This window comes from Ciona robusta, chromosome 8 (genome assembly GCF_009617815.1).
Source record: "Ciona robusta chromosome 8, ASM961781v2".
NCBI lineage: Eukaryota > Metazoa > Chordata > Ascidiacea > Phlebobranchia > Cionidae > Ciona > Ciona robusta.
Window position 1 is genome coordinate 7,725,474 of NC_143242.1, and position 20,084 is coordinate 7,745,557.

Here is a 20,084-nt window from a genome sequence, read left to right on the forward strand (position 1 = left end):
AAATCCTTGTACATTTTGTCCTAAACCAGCAGTTTTAATATTTACGTTTTGACTTTTAAATTTAGTAAAATTACATGCTCTTTTACGTTTTAGATTGTAAGAAAAAATCAACTGTTTTAGATTGAAGGTATTTGATAGCTTGTGTGTGAAACTTATAATACTAAAGTTTTAATAAAATGTTGTCCAAACGTCACAAGATTGAAGTTGAAATTATTCGGATTCGAAACGATGGAAATCTACTTAAACATAAAGATATTATAAAACAATTAGCTCATAAATGTGGGGACACTGACCCAGTAGTAAAGTACTTGGATAACTTTGTTAAAATTCATGAATTCTTTATTGAACATGAATCAGATACTGTGTCAGCTTTGAGAAACTCTACAGTTTTGGACGGGTTTAAAAATAAACTCACTGAAGCCCGGAAACAAAATTTTGACCCAAAAGATTCATTGGTTAATGTTTTTATTGAAGCGTCTCTTCTGCTTGCTAAACTCTGTTACTCGCAAGCAAGTTTCCAAGAATGTGTAGACATTTACAGCAATGTTAATTTGGCTGGTTTGGAAAATTCAGTAACAGACCATTACATGGTAATTATCCTTTGCGAGGCCTTTGCTATTAATGGTTTATGCTTAGAGCGCTCAAGACTGAAAGACCCAAAGTTTAAATCGGATGTAGAGGCCTTGGGTTCTTATGAAACTGCACAGAAGTTATTCATGAGATATATTCACGACCACCATAGGTTAGATTCCACAAGCACTTCGCCCACGAGCCCAGCTTCGCATAACATGGATATTCATATCTACCCAGCCATTGAAAGCTGTTTGCACCGAACTGCAAGCTTGTATATTAAAAGTAAAACGCCTGAAAAGGCAGTTAGTTTATACAAGACAATACTTACAACATTACCTGCCCATATACCATCACAAACGCATCAAAAATTCTTACATAACTTGGCTTCTGTTTTAATTCGTGGATTTTCTAAGATAAACTACAAGCAAGTTAGTACAGACACTCATGAACGCTCCATCTTTTTCCAAGGTGTTAAAAACGTGTTTATTCCCAACTATATACAACAAGAAGCCCTTCTGCTGCTGCTAATAACAGAAGGCTTGTTGAACCTTGACCCAGTGTTGGATATGTCACCCGAACATGCGGAGAGTCGTGAACAAACTTTAATGAAAGCTGAATCGCTGTATGATGATTTATCGGTAGCTGTTGCGTCACATGGCCAGTATCATATATTCACTGAAAGCATTGAGAGGTCTTTGAAATATAACTTCGATCGTTACCATTTATGGAACCAGTTTGCATTATCTTTATGCGCTGAAGGTAAAATAGATCGTGGAGTTCAATGCTTGGCTGAGTGTTGTCGTATTGATCCAACTATTTCAAGCCCTGATGCGATCCTTGCTTCACGACTCTGCTACACTAAGCAACCCCCACAAATAGACGCTGGGTTGAAGTATGCAGAATTAGCATTGGAACATTCAGATGAAGACCATGATGGCTTGCGGTCTAGATCTCACCTTTATATTGGACTCGGTTGTTCTTTAAAAGCCCTTGGAAGTTTATCCAAGAAAGACAGGCTTGAATATCGAGCAAAGGCGATAAAATCCTACACCTCATCCCATACATCTGATCCTTATGATTACAAACCGTTGTTCCATCTTTCTTTTGAACTTGCTTTGAGTAGAAAAGTCGCTGTTGCAATCAAAAAGGTGAAGCAAGCGTTAGAACTTCAGCCAGAAGCTTGTGAGTGTTTGCATTTGTTAGCATTGTTATTATCTGCAAGGAAATTGCATTCAGAAGCAAAAGTGATTCTGCAATCTGCATTGAAACTTTACCCATCTAATATTAGCTTGCTTACAACTAAATGTAGGTTGGAGTTATGTCTTATGGAAGAACAGGATGCACTTCGTACATGCGATGAAATAATTACATTATGCAACAGAGATTCAACTGAAAACAAACTTTCAAACTCGTTTAACCAACTACCTGTAGATGGAGTAAGTGTTACTAACCAAAGTACTGGCACTGAGCTAGAGGTTGGGTCTTTACTTAACTCTGTAATGGCCTCAAGAATAGACAGAGTCAACTCTGATGTAGAGTCGCTTATGGGAGTTATACATCCCATGTTGCCCCATATGTGGTCAGGTAAATGTACAGCTTGGGTGCAAGTTGCTGATGTGTATCTAGCATTGGAGAGATACCAGGAAGCAGAACTATGTGTAGCAGAAGCTGCTGCTTTACAACCATTGTTGCCTGATGTATTGTACATGAAGGGGAGGCTGTGTGAGTATAATGGAGAGCTAGATGAGGCGTGTTCATTTTACAATTCAGCTTTAACCATCGACCCTTCGCATTTAGAATCCACAGAAAAATTGGCGAAGGTTTTGAGCTCAAACGGGAATATTTGTTACGCAAAGAAAGTCCTACAAGATGCTATAAGACTAGATGCAACGTCCCACACTGTATGGCAACAACTGTCCGATCTGCTTGCTGCTACAGATGAAATAGACCAATCTATTGAATGTAATATATTTGCGTTGAATCTAGAGGCCAGTTCTCCTGTGTTACCGTACACGTGTATAGTTCCGTTTATATAATGTCGTTCTAAAACCTAAAATATGTGTTTATGTATTTATAAAATTAATAATATTAAATTAGGTACTTTGTGAAATGTAATGCTTTTATTAAACAACCTTTCAGTTTAATTAAGCAGTCCCTGATTATGATTATAATATATCTTCTATATATATTAGCTATTGTGTATTGTTCGATTTGTGAAATTAATATATATGAAATGCAGGACTATTTTCATGAACAACATAAATTACTTGATATATATTAGGCTGTGGAAAGATGGGACACCTTTTCATTCAATTTTCTCGTCCTCCACCCTACTATATATAATACTTGATGTGTTTATGTTTGAACTTTAACATTACTGGTGCAATATAATTGTCGTTAACTTTAACAAAATTGTTAAAACTGACCAGACCTTGTTCCTAATGTATATCCACTGTTGTACACATTAATACATGTATGTTTGGATACATAGGGTAATGATCTTAACAATTTATTGAAAGGGTTTCTTGCTTTTATATCTAATAGCCTTTGATGTAAAACCCTGGTTCTTAATCTCAACAAGTTATTAAAACGGCTGTAAAATGTAATATGTTTTTGCAGTGAAACATTTTCAGATAAAAATTAATTCTAAAAACAACTGTTTTTTGTTTTATTTTACCCTTTATTTCCAAAAAAATATAAAAATGGTTTCTTTTGGTTAGTCACTTGTTTTACGGGCAATATTTATGTAATTTCTTTATTTTTATTAAATACTGCATACTACATAAAGTGTTGCCGCGATGTGTATTTAATGTGCTTATCTTTAGTAAAGTGAATATTTCCCTATATTTATGTATTTAAACTGTCTGTTTTACAGATGTATTGTTAAAGCTACACATTATAGTTAAGTACAATTTCCACCACAAACCATTAAAATGTCATCTTGTACTTTGCATCATCTCATTGGAATCCAAAATTTAAACGAAATTCACCAATTCTTGTTTCAAGAAGAAAATGGTAATACTATATATATTATATATTTATAAATATTTATATTTGTTTATTTTCACACAATCTGCATACAAGTTTATAGGTTGTTTCTCTTTGCATTATACGTTTAACTTGATGCTGCTTTCTCCTAAAGTGTAGTTAAACTTAAGTTTAATATAAAAAGGCTTTATATATATATATTGAAACAATTCATGTAAAATTGTTAAACAATGAACTGTAGTATCAGAGGTTTTCATTTTCCTTGTTAAACCAGATGTTACGAACGCACCTGAGTCGAAAATACATGCTTCAATTATACTTGATGTTCTAAAAAACAGATGAGACTAAGTTACATATTTTAGGATAAATTGTTATCCTAAATAAGTAATAATTATTTTTTTTACAAGCTTCAATTTTAAATATTTTCCTTTAAACCAGATGATACGAACGCACCTGAAGAAGTAACTTGGGATGAAGGTTGGTCGGATAATTGGGAAGATGTGAACCAACCTGATAGTAATGAGGGGGTAAGTATACTTGTATTGTATGTATTATATACATGTTGTATAATGTATAGTACTGTGGGGCAAAATGGAACACTTTTAGCACATAATATCCAAATATCCTGATTGTCTCGTCAGCCCCACACCCAGGGGAGTTAGAATAACCAGTCCCCCCACTTTTATACTTTCCCTTTCACATGGTCAGTCTTCTATCACACATTGTTACATTACACAGCCACAAACTTACCCCTACTATATGGTCAAAAGGTTGGAAGCCACTATTTGTATCCCTGTGTGGTGTATTATATACTTGTTGTATAGGCCTACATATTTTATGAAATCTTGGTATGCATCTAGCTTGGTCATACCTGATTTTCATGCCATGCCTATATACTATACTACAGCAGGTCGTTAGAGCTGAAAGTTTCTAGTTATACCTTTAATAATGGATATAATCACTTAATATAGTAAGTGAAAAAAGCATTTACACCAAGTATTCCCCCCAATAAACAGGCGAATGAAGAGACAAGTTATCGCAACAGTTGGATTCAAGACTGCAGCGTTTCTATCTCACCAACAACAACTTTTATGGCGATCGCTTACCAAGATAAAGCTGTATTTCTTGAAGGTAAAATACGGTTAAGTTTGATACAGAAAAGGGTACGAGGTGCATAAAACAGAACACCCGTGTTATAACGACTGCCATTGCCCCGCCATGCGAGTATAAATAAGTTACATTTAATACTTGTCAGTAATGTCAGTGCAAGTAAAATGCATTATGTGTTAATGTGAATTTTTATTCCAGCCAAAAGTGATCCAAGTGGTTTTAAATCATCTTCAAGTTTTGTTGTTTCATGGAAAGGAGTTTTACAAGAAGAACCAGGGTTGGTCTAGTTAGTTGGGTTTATATTTAAAGCTTATGTGCAAGGCTGTCTGTAGGGCATCAGAATTATAAAGTTAGTATTATAGTGGGGGAAGATGGGACACCTTTTTATTCTATTTTCTTGTCTCATTTGGTAGTAAACAAAGAACATTCAAAGAATTATAAAACCGTATCCTCAAGACTCCCATAGACCGTTGTTAATTGTTTAAAACACGATCCGGATATTTGGATATTATGTGCTAAAGGTGTCCCATCTTACCCCACCCTAATATATATAAATGTTTGTATCGAAACAAACTTCCCATCTTACCCCAGGGAGATAGTGACCGACATACTATGTTTACCCCTCGTTTCATTGAAACGATCATCGCACGGAAGCACTGACTGGACTTGTGTGGTGGTTGGCTTCTCAACTGGTTACGTGAGGATGTACACGGAGGTAGGGGGTTGCTTTATGTTTTGGAGTGCATAATGGAATCTTTGTGGCCTTATATCAAGGTAATGTTTGTGGCCTCATATCAAGTAATGGTTTGTGGCCTCATATCAAGGTAATGGGCCAACTCTGTCCTAAGCCAGCCCCGTAGCATTCCATGCTGTAGATCATTATATAGAATACCTTGTGTATTGGTGTTTTAACACTTTCTTTATAATGTAAATGTAAAAATATATGTAAAAATGACGCAAATTTTCACTAAAAATATAAAAAGCTTTGACTTTAAAAACTTTATTTTGGCGCTATAGGACAAAACCTGTATTTATTACCAGCCTGCCAGTGCTAAAAAGTACCAACAACTCATTTATCTCCTTACAGACTGGTTCCTTGATTATCTCTCAACTACTGCACGAGATACCGGTTGTTCAGCTTAACTGCCGAACATATGAAGGGAATAAAACTTCGCATAATAATTCCGCCGAAGTAGGAGATGAACTAACCATCTTATACAACGATACACTTATTGTGATCGATGGGTTCAGTTTGTTTCAAACATTAAGAGCATGTAGGAACCAAGTCGCATTAGGTAAGTTCATTTTTATTGGCAAGTATATACTTGTGTTTGGAACCGTACTTCTGTTTTGTTGTATAGTAGGGTGGGGAAAGATGGGACACCTTTTCAATCTGTTTTCTTGGCTCATTTGGTAGTAAACAAGGAACATTTAAAGAAATTTAAAATCTTATCCTTATGGCTCCAATAGACCGTTGTTAATTGTTTAAAACACGATAAGGATATTTGGATATTATGTGCTAAAGGTGTCCTGTCTTCCCCCACTTAATGGAGCACGAGGTCTATCAAAAAGAACACCTGTGTTATAACGATTGTCATTGCCCTGCCACGAATACACAGTTTACATTCATTTATACTTTTCCAATAGTTTTCAGTACTGTTTATTAACAAGCTTAAAATTCATCTTATCTCCCCAGCTGCAGCGAGTGGTATGACCAGTATAGACCCTCCCCCTTTGTCTTACAAAAAGTGGATACTACGTGGGTTAGGTCCCATTAAGTCCCATGTAAGCCCTGGCACCATTGTACTTAACCCGTTCGACCAGATGCACACGGCTTCTATACTTGGTGGTTTTAATGCAACAGTATCAACTAACTTGCCCACCATGTCACAATATGTAACTGTGGGAACTTCTCCTTTTGTGGGATTCTCATACGCACTGGATGTAAGTTGGAGTAAAATAATTTCTTTAGTTTAAAAGTAACACTGTGTTGTCTAGACATCACATTCGTTTAGACTTGTCAAACATAGGGAACAGCAGGGTAAAAGGTAGGGTGACATTGTTAAATTGCAGTTACACTCATAGTTGGCAAACATAGGAAACCTCATTGATTGATTTGGTGAATGCAATATACTTGGTAAGCAGGGTAAAATCTGTTTGGGTGCTAAATCATCAATGTCACCCTTAATTCCAAGCAACCATAAAGTTAAACCTATATATCTCATATCACAGTGCACCCCTGCTATTGAAACTAGCGTGCCAAAACATATGGCATCACTCTGTTTCAAAAGCATAACTAACCTGCCACCCCAGGCACCCCTAATTTACACCTATACCTTCATCACAGGGTACCAGCCAACCCCTACTATCCCATGTTGCATTAGCTGTAGCAAGCAAACTCAAGTCAGCGTTGTTCAACGCTGCAAGCGGTTGGCTAAGTTGGGGTAAAGGAGCCAAACCTAGTGAAGATCAAAGTAAACAAAAACCAAAGGTGAATATGAATATACTAATATATTAGATGCTGCCTAATGTAAAAAGGCTAAGGTATTGGAGTCATTTTGTAAGTAAATACACCATGTGTGTCTGACACCCATGTTTTAACAGGACAGTGAGCATGAGGTGTATAAATTAACTATGTGTGTCTGTTGTATGAAATTACACCAGCCATGTTATAACTAGACAGTAAGTATCTGGTGTATAAAATACCATGTTTATAAACAACACGTGCTATAACGCACTTGCTATTTAAAACACCATTATTTCCCCAGGTTGAGCTAGGCACCCCATTAGACATACGTAGCGGCTTACCTGATCTAAGAAGACAAGGTCACTCTATTGTGCTTGCTCCTTCTGCATGGTTGGGAGCCACAACTGATAGCTTTGGCAGGGTTATGCTGCTGGATTTGAACAAAGGATATGCGTTGAGGATATGGAAAGGTAAGAATGACTGGGGACATTGGGATTTAGGTCAAGGTTGGCCCATGTTATCTGCTTAAGATTTTAAAAGGTTGGAGAAACCCAGGAATTAAGGCTGGAGTGTGCATATTATTCTAACATCATATATGCACTTTCTATTCTATAAGGGTGAGGTACTACAGAGAGGCAAGCTATGGAATCTGGGATTTAGACCAGAGTTGTCCCATTACCCCAACATTATATGCACATTCTATTCTATATGGGTGAGGTCCTACAGTGAAGCACGCCATGGGGCCTGGGTTTTAGGTCAAAGTTGGCCCATTACCCCAACATTGTATATGTACATTCTATTCAATATGAGTGAGGTTCTATGGCTAAGCAAGCCAGGGGACTTATGCCAGAATTTTCCCATTAGCGTATATAATACAAATTCAAGATAAAAATAGCGGCCTTTATTCTATCACAGGTTATCGTGACGCCCAAATTGCTTTCGTTCGTTCCCATGACGATACACAGAAGCACCGACACTCAAGTAGCCCCCCCAGAAGCGCGCTGTTCCTTGTAATATACGCACCAAGACGTGGCCTGCTTGAGATCTGGTCGTGTATTAACGGGCCGAGGGTTGGAGCTTTTAATATCAGTAAAAATGCAAGGTAACACTGGGTTTTGGTGGTTGTTAGTTAGAAAAAGTTTGGGAAATACTGTCAATTTTACACGAAACTTGTATGGAAATGGGTTGTAGTAAAATATATGGTTTTTCTTAAAAATTTTAAAGCTATTCTGTGCTGGTTGTTAACTTAGGCACCAAACCTGGGGTGGCAAGGTGGGCAGGCCTACCATTGAATTTTCTGCTCTGCATTAATCAGTAATATTACAACCAACAAAATAAAATAATTTTACTAGATTGTGTGTCTAACTATCCCTGCCTGCTGCTTCCCATGCTTTTATATGGATTAACGCCTATATTTTAAACTAAAACTAATAACTTGTTTTAACTCTCCAAACTTTAAATTATGTGAAAGCATTCACCCAATAATGTCCATGTTTGTAGGTTACTTTGTCCCGGTTACAAAATGTTTGGTATGAACAACTCCAGTATTACACATACACCTAGCATGCTTGAGTGCTGTGTGTTGGGTACAGATGGTGAGGTACAAGTTATAACGGTTCCTTTCCATCTTGCATTGAGGTGGGATATCATTGATAAGAGATTTATTGAATAACTTGTACTACAATTATAATATTATGCATATATGCTGAACATGAATAAGATATAGTGGATTGCATTATGTATAGTAGGGTGGGGAAGTTGGGACACCTTTGGCACATAATATCTAAATATCCAAATCGTGTTTTAAACAATTAACAACGGCCTATAGGAGTCGTGAGGATACAGTTTTATAATTCTTTCAATGTTCTTTGTTTACTACCAAATGGGCTGAGAAAATAGAGTTAAAAAGTGTCCCATATTCCCCCATCCTAATGTATATATTTATAGAAATACACATTAAATAAGAAACTGAGCCAAAATTGACATTTAATTTTTCTACCTTAACTTTAACCATATTCTCATTCAAACCATAAAGACAACATTTTACATAGTGACCCTGGAAGCCACAAAGCTCGAGACATTCATCTTTTAAAGAAAGTTGGTCAATTACTTCATAAAAAGAAAACAGGTGCCGTGATTGTTTAAGTAGCATTTTACTATGGGTTGTTTGGATTGTCAGCCATATATAATATAAAGAAAAAATGACAAAATCAACAAAAATCAATCACCTACAAAGTTATATACGTGGTAACTTGCAAGGATAAATAAGTTACACTAATGGCCCCGCCATGCAAGGATAAATAAGTTACACTAATTCATTCACTACACATAATTACAACACATCACCTCACAGAATCCACCGAGATAGTTAAACTTCTCCTTGAGATGCGTCTCCCATCCTTCCAGCAACAAGGAGTGGTCAAACTTATGCAAAGCAAATCTATCGAGATAAATGTTTTGAAAAGTTGTTTGGAACAAGTGCTGGAAAGAACAAAACAAAGTAAGAATGTGGATTATGATGTCACAAATATCTGTTTTGCTGTAAAATAAAACCAGTGTGTAGGGCTGTAGGCTATTGTAGTCATAGATACCTAGCCTTTTAAAAATGGGTGTCTTTTAGGACATATGTCCCATTATTAAAATGTCCCATATCATAAATAAAGAAGGGAGGAAGCATTTTTTTTAAATATTTTCAAAACCAATGTAAAATTGCAATGCTAAAAGTCCTTGTTAAAAAGGTTGTCTCAGTCTTTCAGCCATATACGTTTAAAATCTTGCAATAAACTGTAGTATCACTACAGGTATATTATATCACTGTTATATCTAAAACCCTTGTAATAAACATACATACAAATAACCGCAGGTGTAAAACGAGATGATCAAAATTTTGTTGAATTCCTTCAATTCCATTCTCATGTCGTGAATCTTTATGAACAGATGAACAAACTTAATGATTCAGCTTCATATGAAAAATCTCATGAACCAAAGGTGATCATTTATTTTGGTTATCTTTGTTAAATGCTTGTTGGTGTGACGTGTGGTATAATAATATGATTACTATATGCTTGTCTTTATAGTGGTTAAATCTGTGGTGTATTTTGCCGCACTTCACTTTTGTAGAATAGTTTCAAAGTAAATTCTGATTCAATGTCTGATTTATTAATTAGCATATTTGGGGTAATGGGCCAACTTTAGCCTAAATCTCAGGTCCCATGGCATGCCTCACTGTAGGACCTCACCCATATAGAATAGAACATGGTTTGGGGCCAGCATAAGATTGATTATTAACCTCACCCTACACTACCCATAGGCAGCAGAAGGACTTGTGGAACTTCTAAACATCAGCAAAAGTGAAGCAGATAACGCAATACAACTACAAGATGATTATCTTAACTCTGGTTGTCTGCCTTCTGTTTTGTTTAAGGTAACTTTATTCTGTGATTTTGTATTGTAATGTATAATGTATAAACGAATTATACCTTGACAATGAGCATGGGATATATCAATACGCCATGTGTGTCTAGTTTATAAGAAGATATATATAGAACTGTAGGGTAAGATGGGACACCTTTAGCACATAATATTCATATTTCCTGATCGTGTTTTAAACAATTAACAACGGTCTATGGAAGTCGTGAGGATACGGTTTTATAATTCTTTGAATGTTCTTTGTTTACTACCAAAATCTAACCTTATACTACAGGAAGACCACTCAGTCCGAATCTCCGAGTTCATATCTTGCGTCTCAATTGATGTTGACGTCCCATCCATGTCAAAACTACCTTTGGATGATGAAGCAAAGTTGCATATATTTGGTATGCGTTGACTTGTGTGCAATATTGGTGGCCAACTCTGGTTTAAATCCTAGGTCCCATGGCATGCCTCGCTGTAGGACCTCACCCATATAGAATAGAATGTGCAAATACAATGTTGGGGTAATGGGCCAACTCTGGCCTAAATCACATATCCTTTGGCACTTTGTGGGACTTCACTATTAGGGAATAGAATGTCAAACACAATTTTATTAGAGCTTGTGTATATTGTTACTGCCGGGCTTTGTATAAATACAAACTTCTTGGCGCAACCAATAAATTGACCAATATTCGACACATTACCATGCATAAACAGAAAGTCAGGCACTCATTCCCTATATATATATGTATATATATATAGTATTATCATATACTCTTATTTTCCAGGTAAATTCATTTTCCATTCTTCGTTATTTGGCAATGTATCCCCACATGAAGTTCTACAAACCATAGATAACAATATACAAGTTGCAAAGAAAGATTTGCTTCGTGCTTTGTTCGTTTATTGGCAGGAGAATGAAAGGCTTGCATTAGATGGTAAGTAGATTGTTTATATCAGCCGTTCCCAAAGTGGGGTCCAATTACCAGCGGTCTAAGGGAGTCGTGATGATACAGTTTTATACTTCCTTTGAATGTTCTTTGTTTGCTACCAAATGGGACGAGAAAATAGAATAAAAAAGTGTCCCATCTTCCCCAATCCTACTATACAATACGAACATTATAAAAACTTGAACAAAAATTCTTTACCAGATATTTCTGAAACTTCCAGCAAACTCCTCACTTTTGTAAAATTGCTGAGTCGGCACGAACATAACGCTGACTCATCATGTGACTCGAGCTCCTCCTGGTGGGCCTGGATACGCACGGAAGTTTGCGTCCCGTCCATGAAACCATTCGCTGCATACCTGGTATCGCTTGTATGCAGATCAGTGGCTATTGCTTTCAAAGCCACATACGAAAAGGTTGGTTCATAACTTCAAGACTTTTCATAATCTTGTAATAATTTTTACCCCATAACTTGCATTTATTTAGAAAATCTAGAGTGCAGGGATAAAACATCATTTAAAGATGGCTTTAAACCATTTCCAATACCGCTTGGCTCCCAAATTACTCATTGGTTCATAATTGGTAAATTTCAAATCTTCTTTTATCCTCACAGGGTGAAGCCAAGGATGCTGTTATCACAGAAGGGGAACCACCCACCTATGAGGAATCATGCCATGGTACAAAGGAAGCCACCATGAATATGGGTGAGGCTTGTTTATATAGTAGGGTGGGGGCAGACAGGTCACCTTTAGCACATAATATCAAATACTGGTCGCATTTTAAACAATTAACAACGTTCTATGGGAATTGTGAGGATACGGTTATATAATTCTTTGAATGTTTTTTGTTTACTACCAAATGGGACGAGAAAATAGAATGAAAAGTATCCCATCTTCCCCCACCTTACTGTATATTAATGTAGCCGTACTATGTGATGCATGATTGGTGTTTAGATATCACACATATTGTATTTGGAACAATACATATTAAGCTTCATACAGTTTTACATTTGTTATTTTTCTCACAAGCAAGTGCCGCATACATTTTTGTAACTGGTACCTTTTAATAAAATACAATATTAATTTACAATATAATTCCTTATTCAACAGAATGGGAAACATTATGGGTTGATTTGGAGCATTGGAACCTTGTTGTTACTCAGTTGGAGGATTGTGTTGCTGTGAACACTTGTATTGGGATGGCTAAGAAACTATCTGTGAGTATGAATGTATATTGTATTGCGAGCACACACGTATATAAAGGGCACTAAATTGCGACATAGCGACACTGTTACTACATAACTACACAATTAATTATGAAACACGCTGACTGCGGCACAAGTCATGTTACTAAGGCATGCCAGTGCCTTTCTGTCGTAGGTGTGCTCGGAGGCGTGTCTATAACAGGCACCACACTTAAAAATGCAAAAGAGACATTGTAGTTAAACATGCTTTTCTATGAAACAAATTAAACTTATTCGTTCCAATGATTACTAGTTACTGCAGTAAATTTCAAGGCATAGCTGCCTACCTTGCCACCCCAGGTTTGGAGCTGAATTGTATATGTGGATAATTTGTGGTCCAGTATCTTAATGGTTTGGTGTTTGTATAACTGAAAAATACCAGGTTCAATGCTTGGTGCTGCCACCATTGTGGCGTATGCGTCCTTGTGCAAGACACTTAAAAAACATTACTCCAACCCAGTGGTCACTAATTAGTTGTAGGAGGGTCGAGGGTAATGGGCCAACTCTAGCACACTGCCTAAATCTCCAGTCCCATGGCATGCCATGCTGTAGGACCTCACCCATATAGAATGTTTGGGTAATGGGCCAACTTTGGCTTAAATCCCAGGTCCCATGGCATGCCATGCTGTAGGACCCACCCATATAGAATAGAATGTGTATATACAATGTAATAATAATATCCACAGCTCCCAGAGGAAGCTGTCAATGTTTCTGTTCATGATTTGTTGAATAATGGACCTGGCTTTATATCGGAGTTGGTGGCTCGTGTCGTATCTTCGTGCAATCTCCATCCTAATGTTGTTGATGGTGGGATTCAGGAGGGTCGTGCGGATATAGAGGGGACTTTAATAGGTTGGTAATCGCTGGTATTTGTTTAGTTGTTTGGTGCAATAATTAATATGAATGTGTTTAACTTATTTATCTTTGCATGGCGGGGCAACCACAGTTGTTATAACACGAGTGTTCTGTTTCATTTGCACCTTGGCCAGCTTACGAGTTACCACGTTTGTAACTTTTGGGGGTGATTGTTTTTTCTATTCTTGTCATTTTAGACAACCCATAATAGCTGACAATTCAGGCAAGCTGTCAAGTTACTTGCCTTTAGATTTAAACATCATGTATATCGTTAGATTTCCTCCACACAAAGTTACAGAGGAGATTCCCAGTTAGTTTGTCTTCCAACACCCTTCATGCTCATTGTTGTTGGGAGGATGTGGTGGCCTGGAATAAAGACCCTGAGGTCGGTGGTGTTTATTATTGTCACGTTATGATGGTATTTATGTGATATTCTGTTCTATATGTATAAGGTCCTGAAACAAGGCACCCTATGGGGCCTGGGATTTAAACCACAGTTTGCATGTTACCCCAACATTGATGAAAATTCTCATTACTCGAAAATAAAAAAACATTCTTATTTAAGGTGATCTCCCTCTTATCACGGTCTGTTGCACACATAGAGAAAATCAAATGCGACCCTCACGTACAACATGGGCTAGCGTTGCTTGCATGGCATACTTTTGTGGGGAAGAAGTTTCTAGCATTGGCTAAACTTATCGACAAAGTTGGAAAATCACCAAAAGACAGACTTTGTAGAAAGGCATGTACATGTTTGTGTTTTATATTCTTGTTTTGATTATTTTTGGGCAATATTTATATTTAACCTTTAAAACAATAGTGTATTTTTTGACTTTGTTAGACTCACACTGTCCTATTTTGACTTTGTCAGGCAGGACGCTGCTACCATTTTGGGCGTATGTGTCCTTGAGCAAGACACTAATTGGAATACTCTGATGATGTCTCGCTGAAGGTCTTAGTTTCACTTTGTTTGGCCTACACCTAGATCATACTTTTGGTTCAAAATTATCTATTTGTATCATAAATACTTTGGGTGGGATCTTCTGGCAATTGTTTGGTCTGTGATTTAGAACCGATGTTTTTCTGCCATTTAGCGAGACATTATAAGCTATCCCAATTAGTCCCTTGCTCAAGGACACATACGCCAAAATGGTAGCAGCGTCGAGGCTTGAACTCGTAATATCTTGGCTAGAAGCATTTAGGTTTAAGTTACATAATCAACCGGCGCAGTGGCAAAGTGGTTAGCGCGCCTGCCTGTAACCCATAGGTAATGGGTTCAAGGATCGGCGCCGCTTCAGTTGTGGGCGTATGTGTCCTTGGGCAAGGGTATAAACACCTGTGTTATAACGACTGTCGTTTTCCGGCCACTCGTGGATAAAGTAAGTTACATTTATTCATTAACAACACAACCAACCACCCCCATCCACAGGACGTTGGTATCAGTGACTCCAGCATGTCTGACTTTTGCCGATGTTGCAATCTTCTTCTACAAACCATCTCCGATGTTGATCCCGATCAATTCCCTCATCCTGGACATCCAGAGGAGAATGATCCTGTCAACCCAGGTAAGTTGTCATGATGTTTAAAACTGGGGAGCTAAAACATAGAAGGTCACCCGTGTTTTAAAAGTTTGTAATTCGCCACCCAAGGTTTGTCGCAAATGAAAAACATGTTACCACCACAAACACATTGACCAACTAACGACACCACATATTCTGTTACTTCTGATACCAGGCATAGTATAAATAATATTTTAGTGGCTCATCTGGTATAAAAACGTAGTATAGTTCCAACGATTCCCTGATGAATCTCGCCGTATGGCAGACGAAACGCTGGAAATATACTACGTTTTTATACCAGATGAGCCACTAAAATATTGTTTAACTAGTTAACTACACCACTTGACCACACCTTACTTTTTAACAATATTATCTCACCTAACAAAACCTCCACGCAGATGAGAGTCGTTCCGATGACAATCTAATGTATGAAGATGCATGGCGCGATGCTGTCGGCAAACAATCTATTGTTGAAATGTCTCGTGAGCAACTGACGGCTAACTATGAACTTGTGCAACACAACATGCATCTATGTTTGTATGTATTATACTTATATTAAAATTTAGTCAAATTTATCTGAATTTTGCATTATATGTTTGATTTTGTATGTTTTTGTTTACATTATATAATACATACCATGCAACTATGCTTGTATATTTATGTAAACTTTAAAAATTTATGTTAATTTGTCTAAATTCAAAGTTATGTCTAATTTTTGGTATTTTATAATTTGGTATGATTATTCTATTAGTTTTTTTTCCTAATTTCTATGCTTGCATTAAATACAATTTTTATATATTTGTAAAAAACTTCAAGATTTTTTTATGTTTGTTTTCAAATTCATTCATTGTTCCCCCTCAATGCTCATTATGACATCACATTACTCAGCATTCTACATTCTGTGATGGAATTCAACCTACGAGGAGTAAAACCGCTGACTCGCCTGTTTGACACGACGGGGCTAAAATGCTTCACGGATGAATTAACATCGACGAAATGTAAATTACCCGACCGCGACCACATCGATCTCGCTGTGTCAAGTGAAAGGAAACAAGTAAGATTATGATGTCATAATGTAATAGTTTTTAAACTTTTTCGTTGCAGTATAGTGGGCGAAGATGGGACACCTTTTCATTCTATTTACTTATTCCATTTGGTAGTAAACACAGAACATTCAAAGAATTACAAAACCGTATCCTCACGACTTCCATAGACTGTTGTTAATTGTTTAAAACAAGATCAGGATACGTTTAAAACAAGATCAGGATACGTTTAAAACAAGATCAGGATATGTTTAAAGGTAAATGTGTTTCCATTTATTTTAGTTCCTGACGAAACTGGTGACGGCATCAGTTGCTTCTCACGTGGATTCAAACAAATCGATAAGCGAGATGAAACGCTGGGTTGAAACGTCGTTACAAATGGCATCCGAGTTTCAACTGGATAGAAATATGGTGAAGACTGTGTATTTTGAATATTTGATATTTACCATGTAAATATATTTTAATGCAATTACCATATATGTATGCTGTTGTAACCAGGCAAATTATAAGTTTCATATGAGCCTCTCCTGGCAACTGAGTGCTTTGTAATAATTAAAAAATGTTGAATTGGCAGAACAGCTCTATTAGACTAAACACCTAACTTGGCCACAGCATATGTAGTATTGTAGATTTTATTGCTGACAAGCATATTATTGATTAAGAACCTCTGCTAATTATTGCTTTGTAATTAATGAGGCCTTGATTTAATTGCAAAATAATAAATTAAAATAGGATATATGTATGTTAGTACTAGCATATGTGTGGTGAATACTTATGTGTATTGAAATCATTGAAATTATGAAATAAATTATCTGGATGTCATTTCTCTATAATTATATTCTTCAGATCCAACTGCATTACGTGAATGAGTTATTTCGATATGGTCTTGATGAAGATGGTTATGAGGTTAGTGTTATATTATTATGTCTCGTGGCACAATGGTTATCACCCATACCTCTAATTAAATGGATAGCCCTGTATATTATATTTTATAACCTCGCCTATAATTATATTTTATAACCTATTTTATAACCTATATTATATTTTATAACCTAATTTATAAAATATAACCTCTACCTTGCTTACATGCTCTTTAACTCCCCAGGCATCACACACGGTATCAGACGTTGACGTACTTGGATCTACCCTCATATTAATCGTTGGTCAGCGATTATCGTTCTTCCTCCTTAATACAAGTCCCGATGATGGGGTCATCCTGCTATCACAGATGCCTCCAACTGTTAGTACGTGGATCAGATCTCAGGTGGGCTGGGGTGTGATATATTCTATATGGAATGAGGTCCTATGGCATGACATATCTCAGGACCTGGGGTTTAGGCCAGAATTGGCCCATTACCCCAACATTGTATATACACATTATATTCTATATGGGTGAGGTCCTACAGTGAGGCATGCCATAAGACCTGGGATTTAAGCCAGAGTTGGCCCATTACCCCAACATTGTATATGCACATTATATTCTATATGGGTGAGGTCCTACAGTGAGGCATGCCATGGGACCTGGGATTTAAGCCAGAGTTGGCCTATTACCCCAACATTGTATATGCACATTCTATTCTATATGGGTGAGGTCCTACAGTGATGCATGCCATGGGACTTTGAGTTCATGCCAGAATTGGCCCATTACCCCAACATTGTATATACACATTCTATTCTATATGGGTGAGGTACTACAGTGAGGCATGCCATGGGACTTTGAGTTCATGCCAGAATTGGCCCATTACCCCAACATTGTATATGCACATTCTATTCTATATGGGTGAGGTCCTACAGTAATGCATGCCATGGGACTTTATTCCCACCCAGGTTGCTACTGCAAAAATTCTTGGCTTTAAATTTACATTCAAACTCATTTTTCCACCATTATTTTGTTCCAGGATCATAGCCAGCTAGCGAAGGCAGACGTCAGTATTGATATGACCCACGAACTTGCACAGAAGGTGGCTTACATGTTACCTGAACAACATTCACAATATTCCATGGGATTATATTTACTTGAAGCAGCTTCTGCTATCAAGAACTCATAATTACTAAATGGTCCTATATTGGTCTACAATTTCTATTTCCACCTGTTTAAACTTTCCTGTTATTTCTTTCTTTATTGATTTGTGTTAAATGCCTTTCATTTGCTTGAATGAATTATATTAGCAATATCTTGAATTCATAACTGTTAAGTTATACCAAGTGTTTTACAATTGCCTTTATGTGTCGGATTTATCTAAATTGATAAGAATATTTAGTTTTTTCTTTCGAATTGGACGTTAGAACGTTTGAAAACGTTATATTTTTTTATAATTTACCAAAAGTGGCGAATTGTGTCGTTAAAATGCAAAAAAATGGTCAGTTTGAATACAAACATAACAACCCATATATATATGACATAATTGTCATTAATTTTCAAACGTTTCGATTTAAAACTAAAACCATCTTCAGTGATATTGGAAGTTAAAAATGGTTTCAGTTTTTTAACCGAAACGTTTGAAAATGAGGACAATTGTGTCATATATACATATCGGTTGTAATGTTTATATTGAACTGAGCATTTTTAGCATTTTAACGACGCAATTACCTAGTTTTGGTAAATTATAAAAAGTATTTTTTTTGTTTGTATTAAAACTGACCAGAAAACCTGTGTTTTATGCTCGCATGTTAGAAAGTGGTTTAAAACTTTGATGCTTAACAAATATTGTTTCCTGTTTATTATAAGCTTGGTGGTACAAGGGTGCTTCGTGGATATTTTGATTTTGTGCAATACAAGCGTGTTCGATTTTATCGCAAGTTTTGTAATACACCAATATACTGGGGTGGTAGATGAGTGTATTTGTTAGGAATAGTCACTTTAGTCAACTGTTATATATATAGTAGGTTGGGGTAAGATTGTACATGCATATGTATATATAGTAGGTTGGGGTAAGATGGGAGACAGTTTCGTTTCATCGTCCTATTTCGTAGTAAACAAAGAATATTTAGAGAATTATATAACCGTATCCTCGAGACTCTAAAATGGCGTTGTTAATTGTTAAACAGGATTAGGAAATATGGGACATTATGTCCTAACGGTAGCCATCTTGCCCCTCAACACCATATAGTAGGATGGGGGAAGATGGGACACCTTTAGCACATGATATCCAAATATCCTGATCGTGTTTTAAACAATTAACAGCGGTGGTCTATGGAAGTCGTGAGGATACAGTTTTATAATTCTTTGAATGTTCTTTGTTTACCACCAAATGGGATGAAAAAATAGAATGAAAAGGTGTCCCATATTCCCCACCCTACTATATATATTAACACAAAGTTCATGACCCCTATTACACTATTAATAAACTCGCATATTACCTAAACATATAGCTTTTGTCGCTTACGTTCCGTGCAGTCTATAACGCGAATGGCTATAATAAGGGTAAAGTACATTGCGACTTACTACGTGTTCACACAAGTCGCAAGAATTCCAGCAAAATAATTATTGTCGTAATTTTCACAATCCGCTGTTGCTATTAATAGATTCAGTGTTACCTGATGTAAAGTTACTCCTTATTAAATCGTATCACGAAACTTTCCAACTCGTTTAATATTGGGGCAGCACTGGGCGCTGGAATTCGCGCGAGATTCAATTAGGCATTGTTACGTCACATTCCTTAACGTTGTTCCCAGCAATTAACCAATCTGATCCCAGCTTTCCACGTGATCAACACGTTTTCGTTTTTGCCAACGTGAGTTTGGAACGGGAATGATCTTTTTGGTTTGCCACCATTTTGAATTAAGCAGAAGAGTTGAGCAGTTAAAGTCATATTGTAGTTAAGTGAAGGCAGCCAGGTTATGATTTTAGCTTTGAACATGTAATATATGAGCAATATATTGTTGTAT

General features: G+C 36.6%; 2 protein-coding genes across 2 annotated transcripts; both read left to right on the top strand.

Annotated features, from left to right (window-relative positions):
* The first annotated feature begins 62 nt into the window (after positions 1-62).
* On the top strand, positions 63-3,449 carry LOC149733015 (tetratricopeptide repeat protein 7B-like). The gene has a single exon (XM_089883836.1). It carries the CDS (start codon positions 177-179, stop codon positions 2,607-2,609), a length of 2,433 nt encoding a protein of 810 aa, XP_089739962.1. The 5' UTR covers positions 63-176; the 3' UTR covers positions 2,610-3,449.
* On the top strand, positions 3,448-19,027 carry LOC149733016 (rab3 GTPase-activating protein non-catalytic subunit-like). The gene is made up of 30 exons (XM_089883835.1): positions 3,448-3,588; positions 4,000-4,088; positions 4,578-4,692; positions 4,870-4,948; positions 5,263-5,386; positions 5,759-5,966; positions 6,368-6,615; positions 7,019-7,162; positions 7,440-7,608; positions 8,054-8,240; positions 8,639-8,776; positions 9,190-9,266; positions 9,492-9,638; positions 10,002-10,126; positions 10,449-10,562; positions 10,842-10,953; positions 11,338-11,487; positions 11,701-11,912; positions 12,110-12,200; positions 12,606-12,712; positions 13,426-13,591; positions 13,870-13,979; positions 14,160-14,336; positions 15,024-15,159; positions 15,552-15,690; positions 16,042-16,207; positions 16,479-16,607; positions 17,043-17,102; positions 17,302-17,460; positions 18,095-19,027. Exons 1-30 carry the CDS (start codon positions 3,507-3,509, stop codon positions 18,242-18,244), a joined length of 4,110 nt encoding a protein of 1,369 aa, XP_089739961.1. The 5' UTR covers positions 3,448-3,506; the 3' UTR covers positions 18,245-19,027.
* Positions 19,028-20,084: the final 1,057 nt, after the last annotated feature.

Excerpts from the sequence above, each read along its gene's own strand:
- LOC149733015 (XM_089883836.1), top strand. The coding sequence starts at position 177 with ATGTTGTCCAAACGTCACAAGATTGAAGTTGAAATTATTCGGATTCGA.
- LOC149733016 (XM_089883835.1), top strand. The coding sequence starts at position 3,507 with ATGTCATCTTGTACTTTGCATCATCTCATTGGAATCCAAAATTTAAAC. Across the intron at positions 8,777-9,189 it reads CCTTTCCATCTTGCATTGAG|TGACCCTGGAAGCCACAAAG; the intron begins GTGGGATATCAT and ends CATTTTACATAG. Across the intron at positions 10,954-11,337 it reads AGCAAAGTTGCATATATTTG|GTAAATTCATTTTCCATTCT; the intron begins GTATGCGTTGAC and ends CTTATTTTCCAG.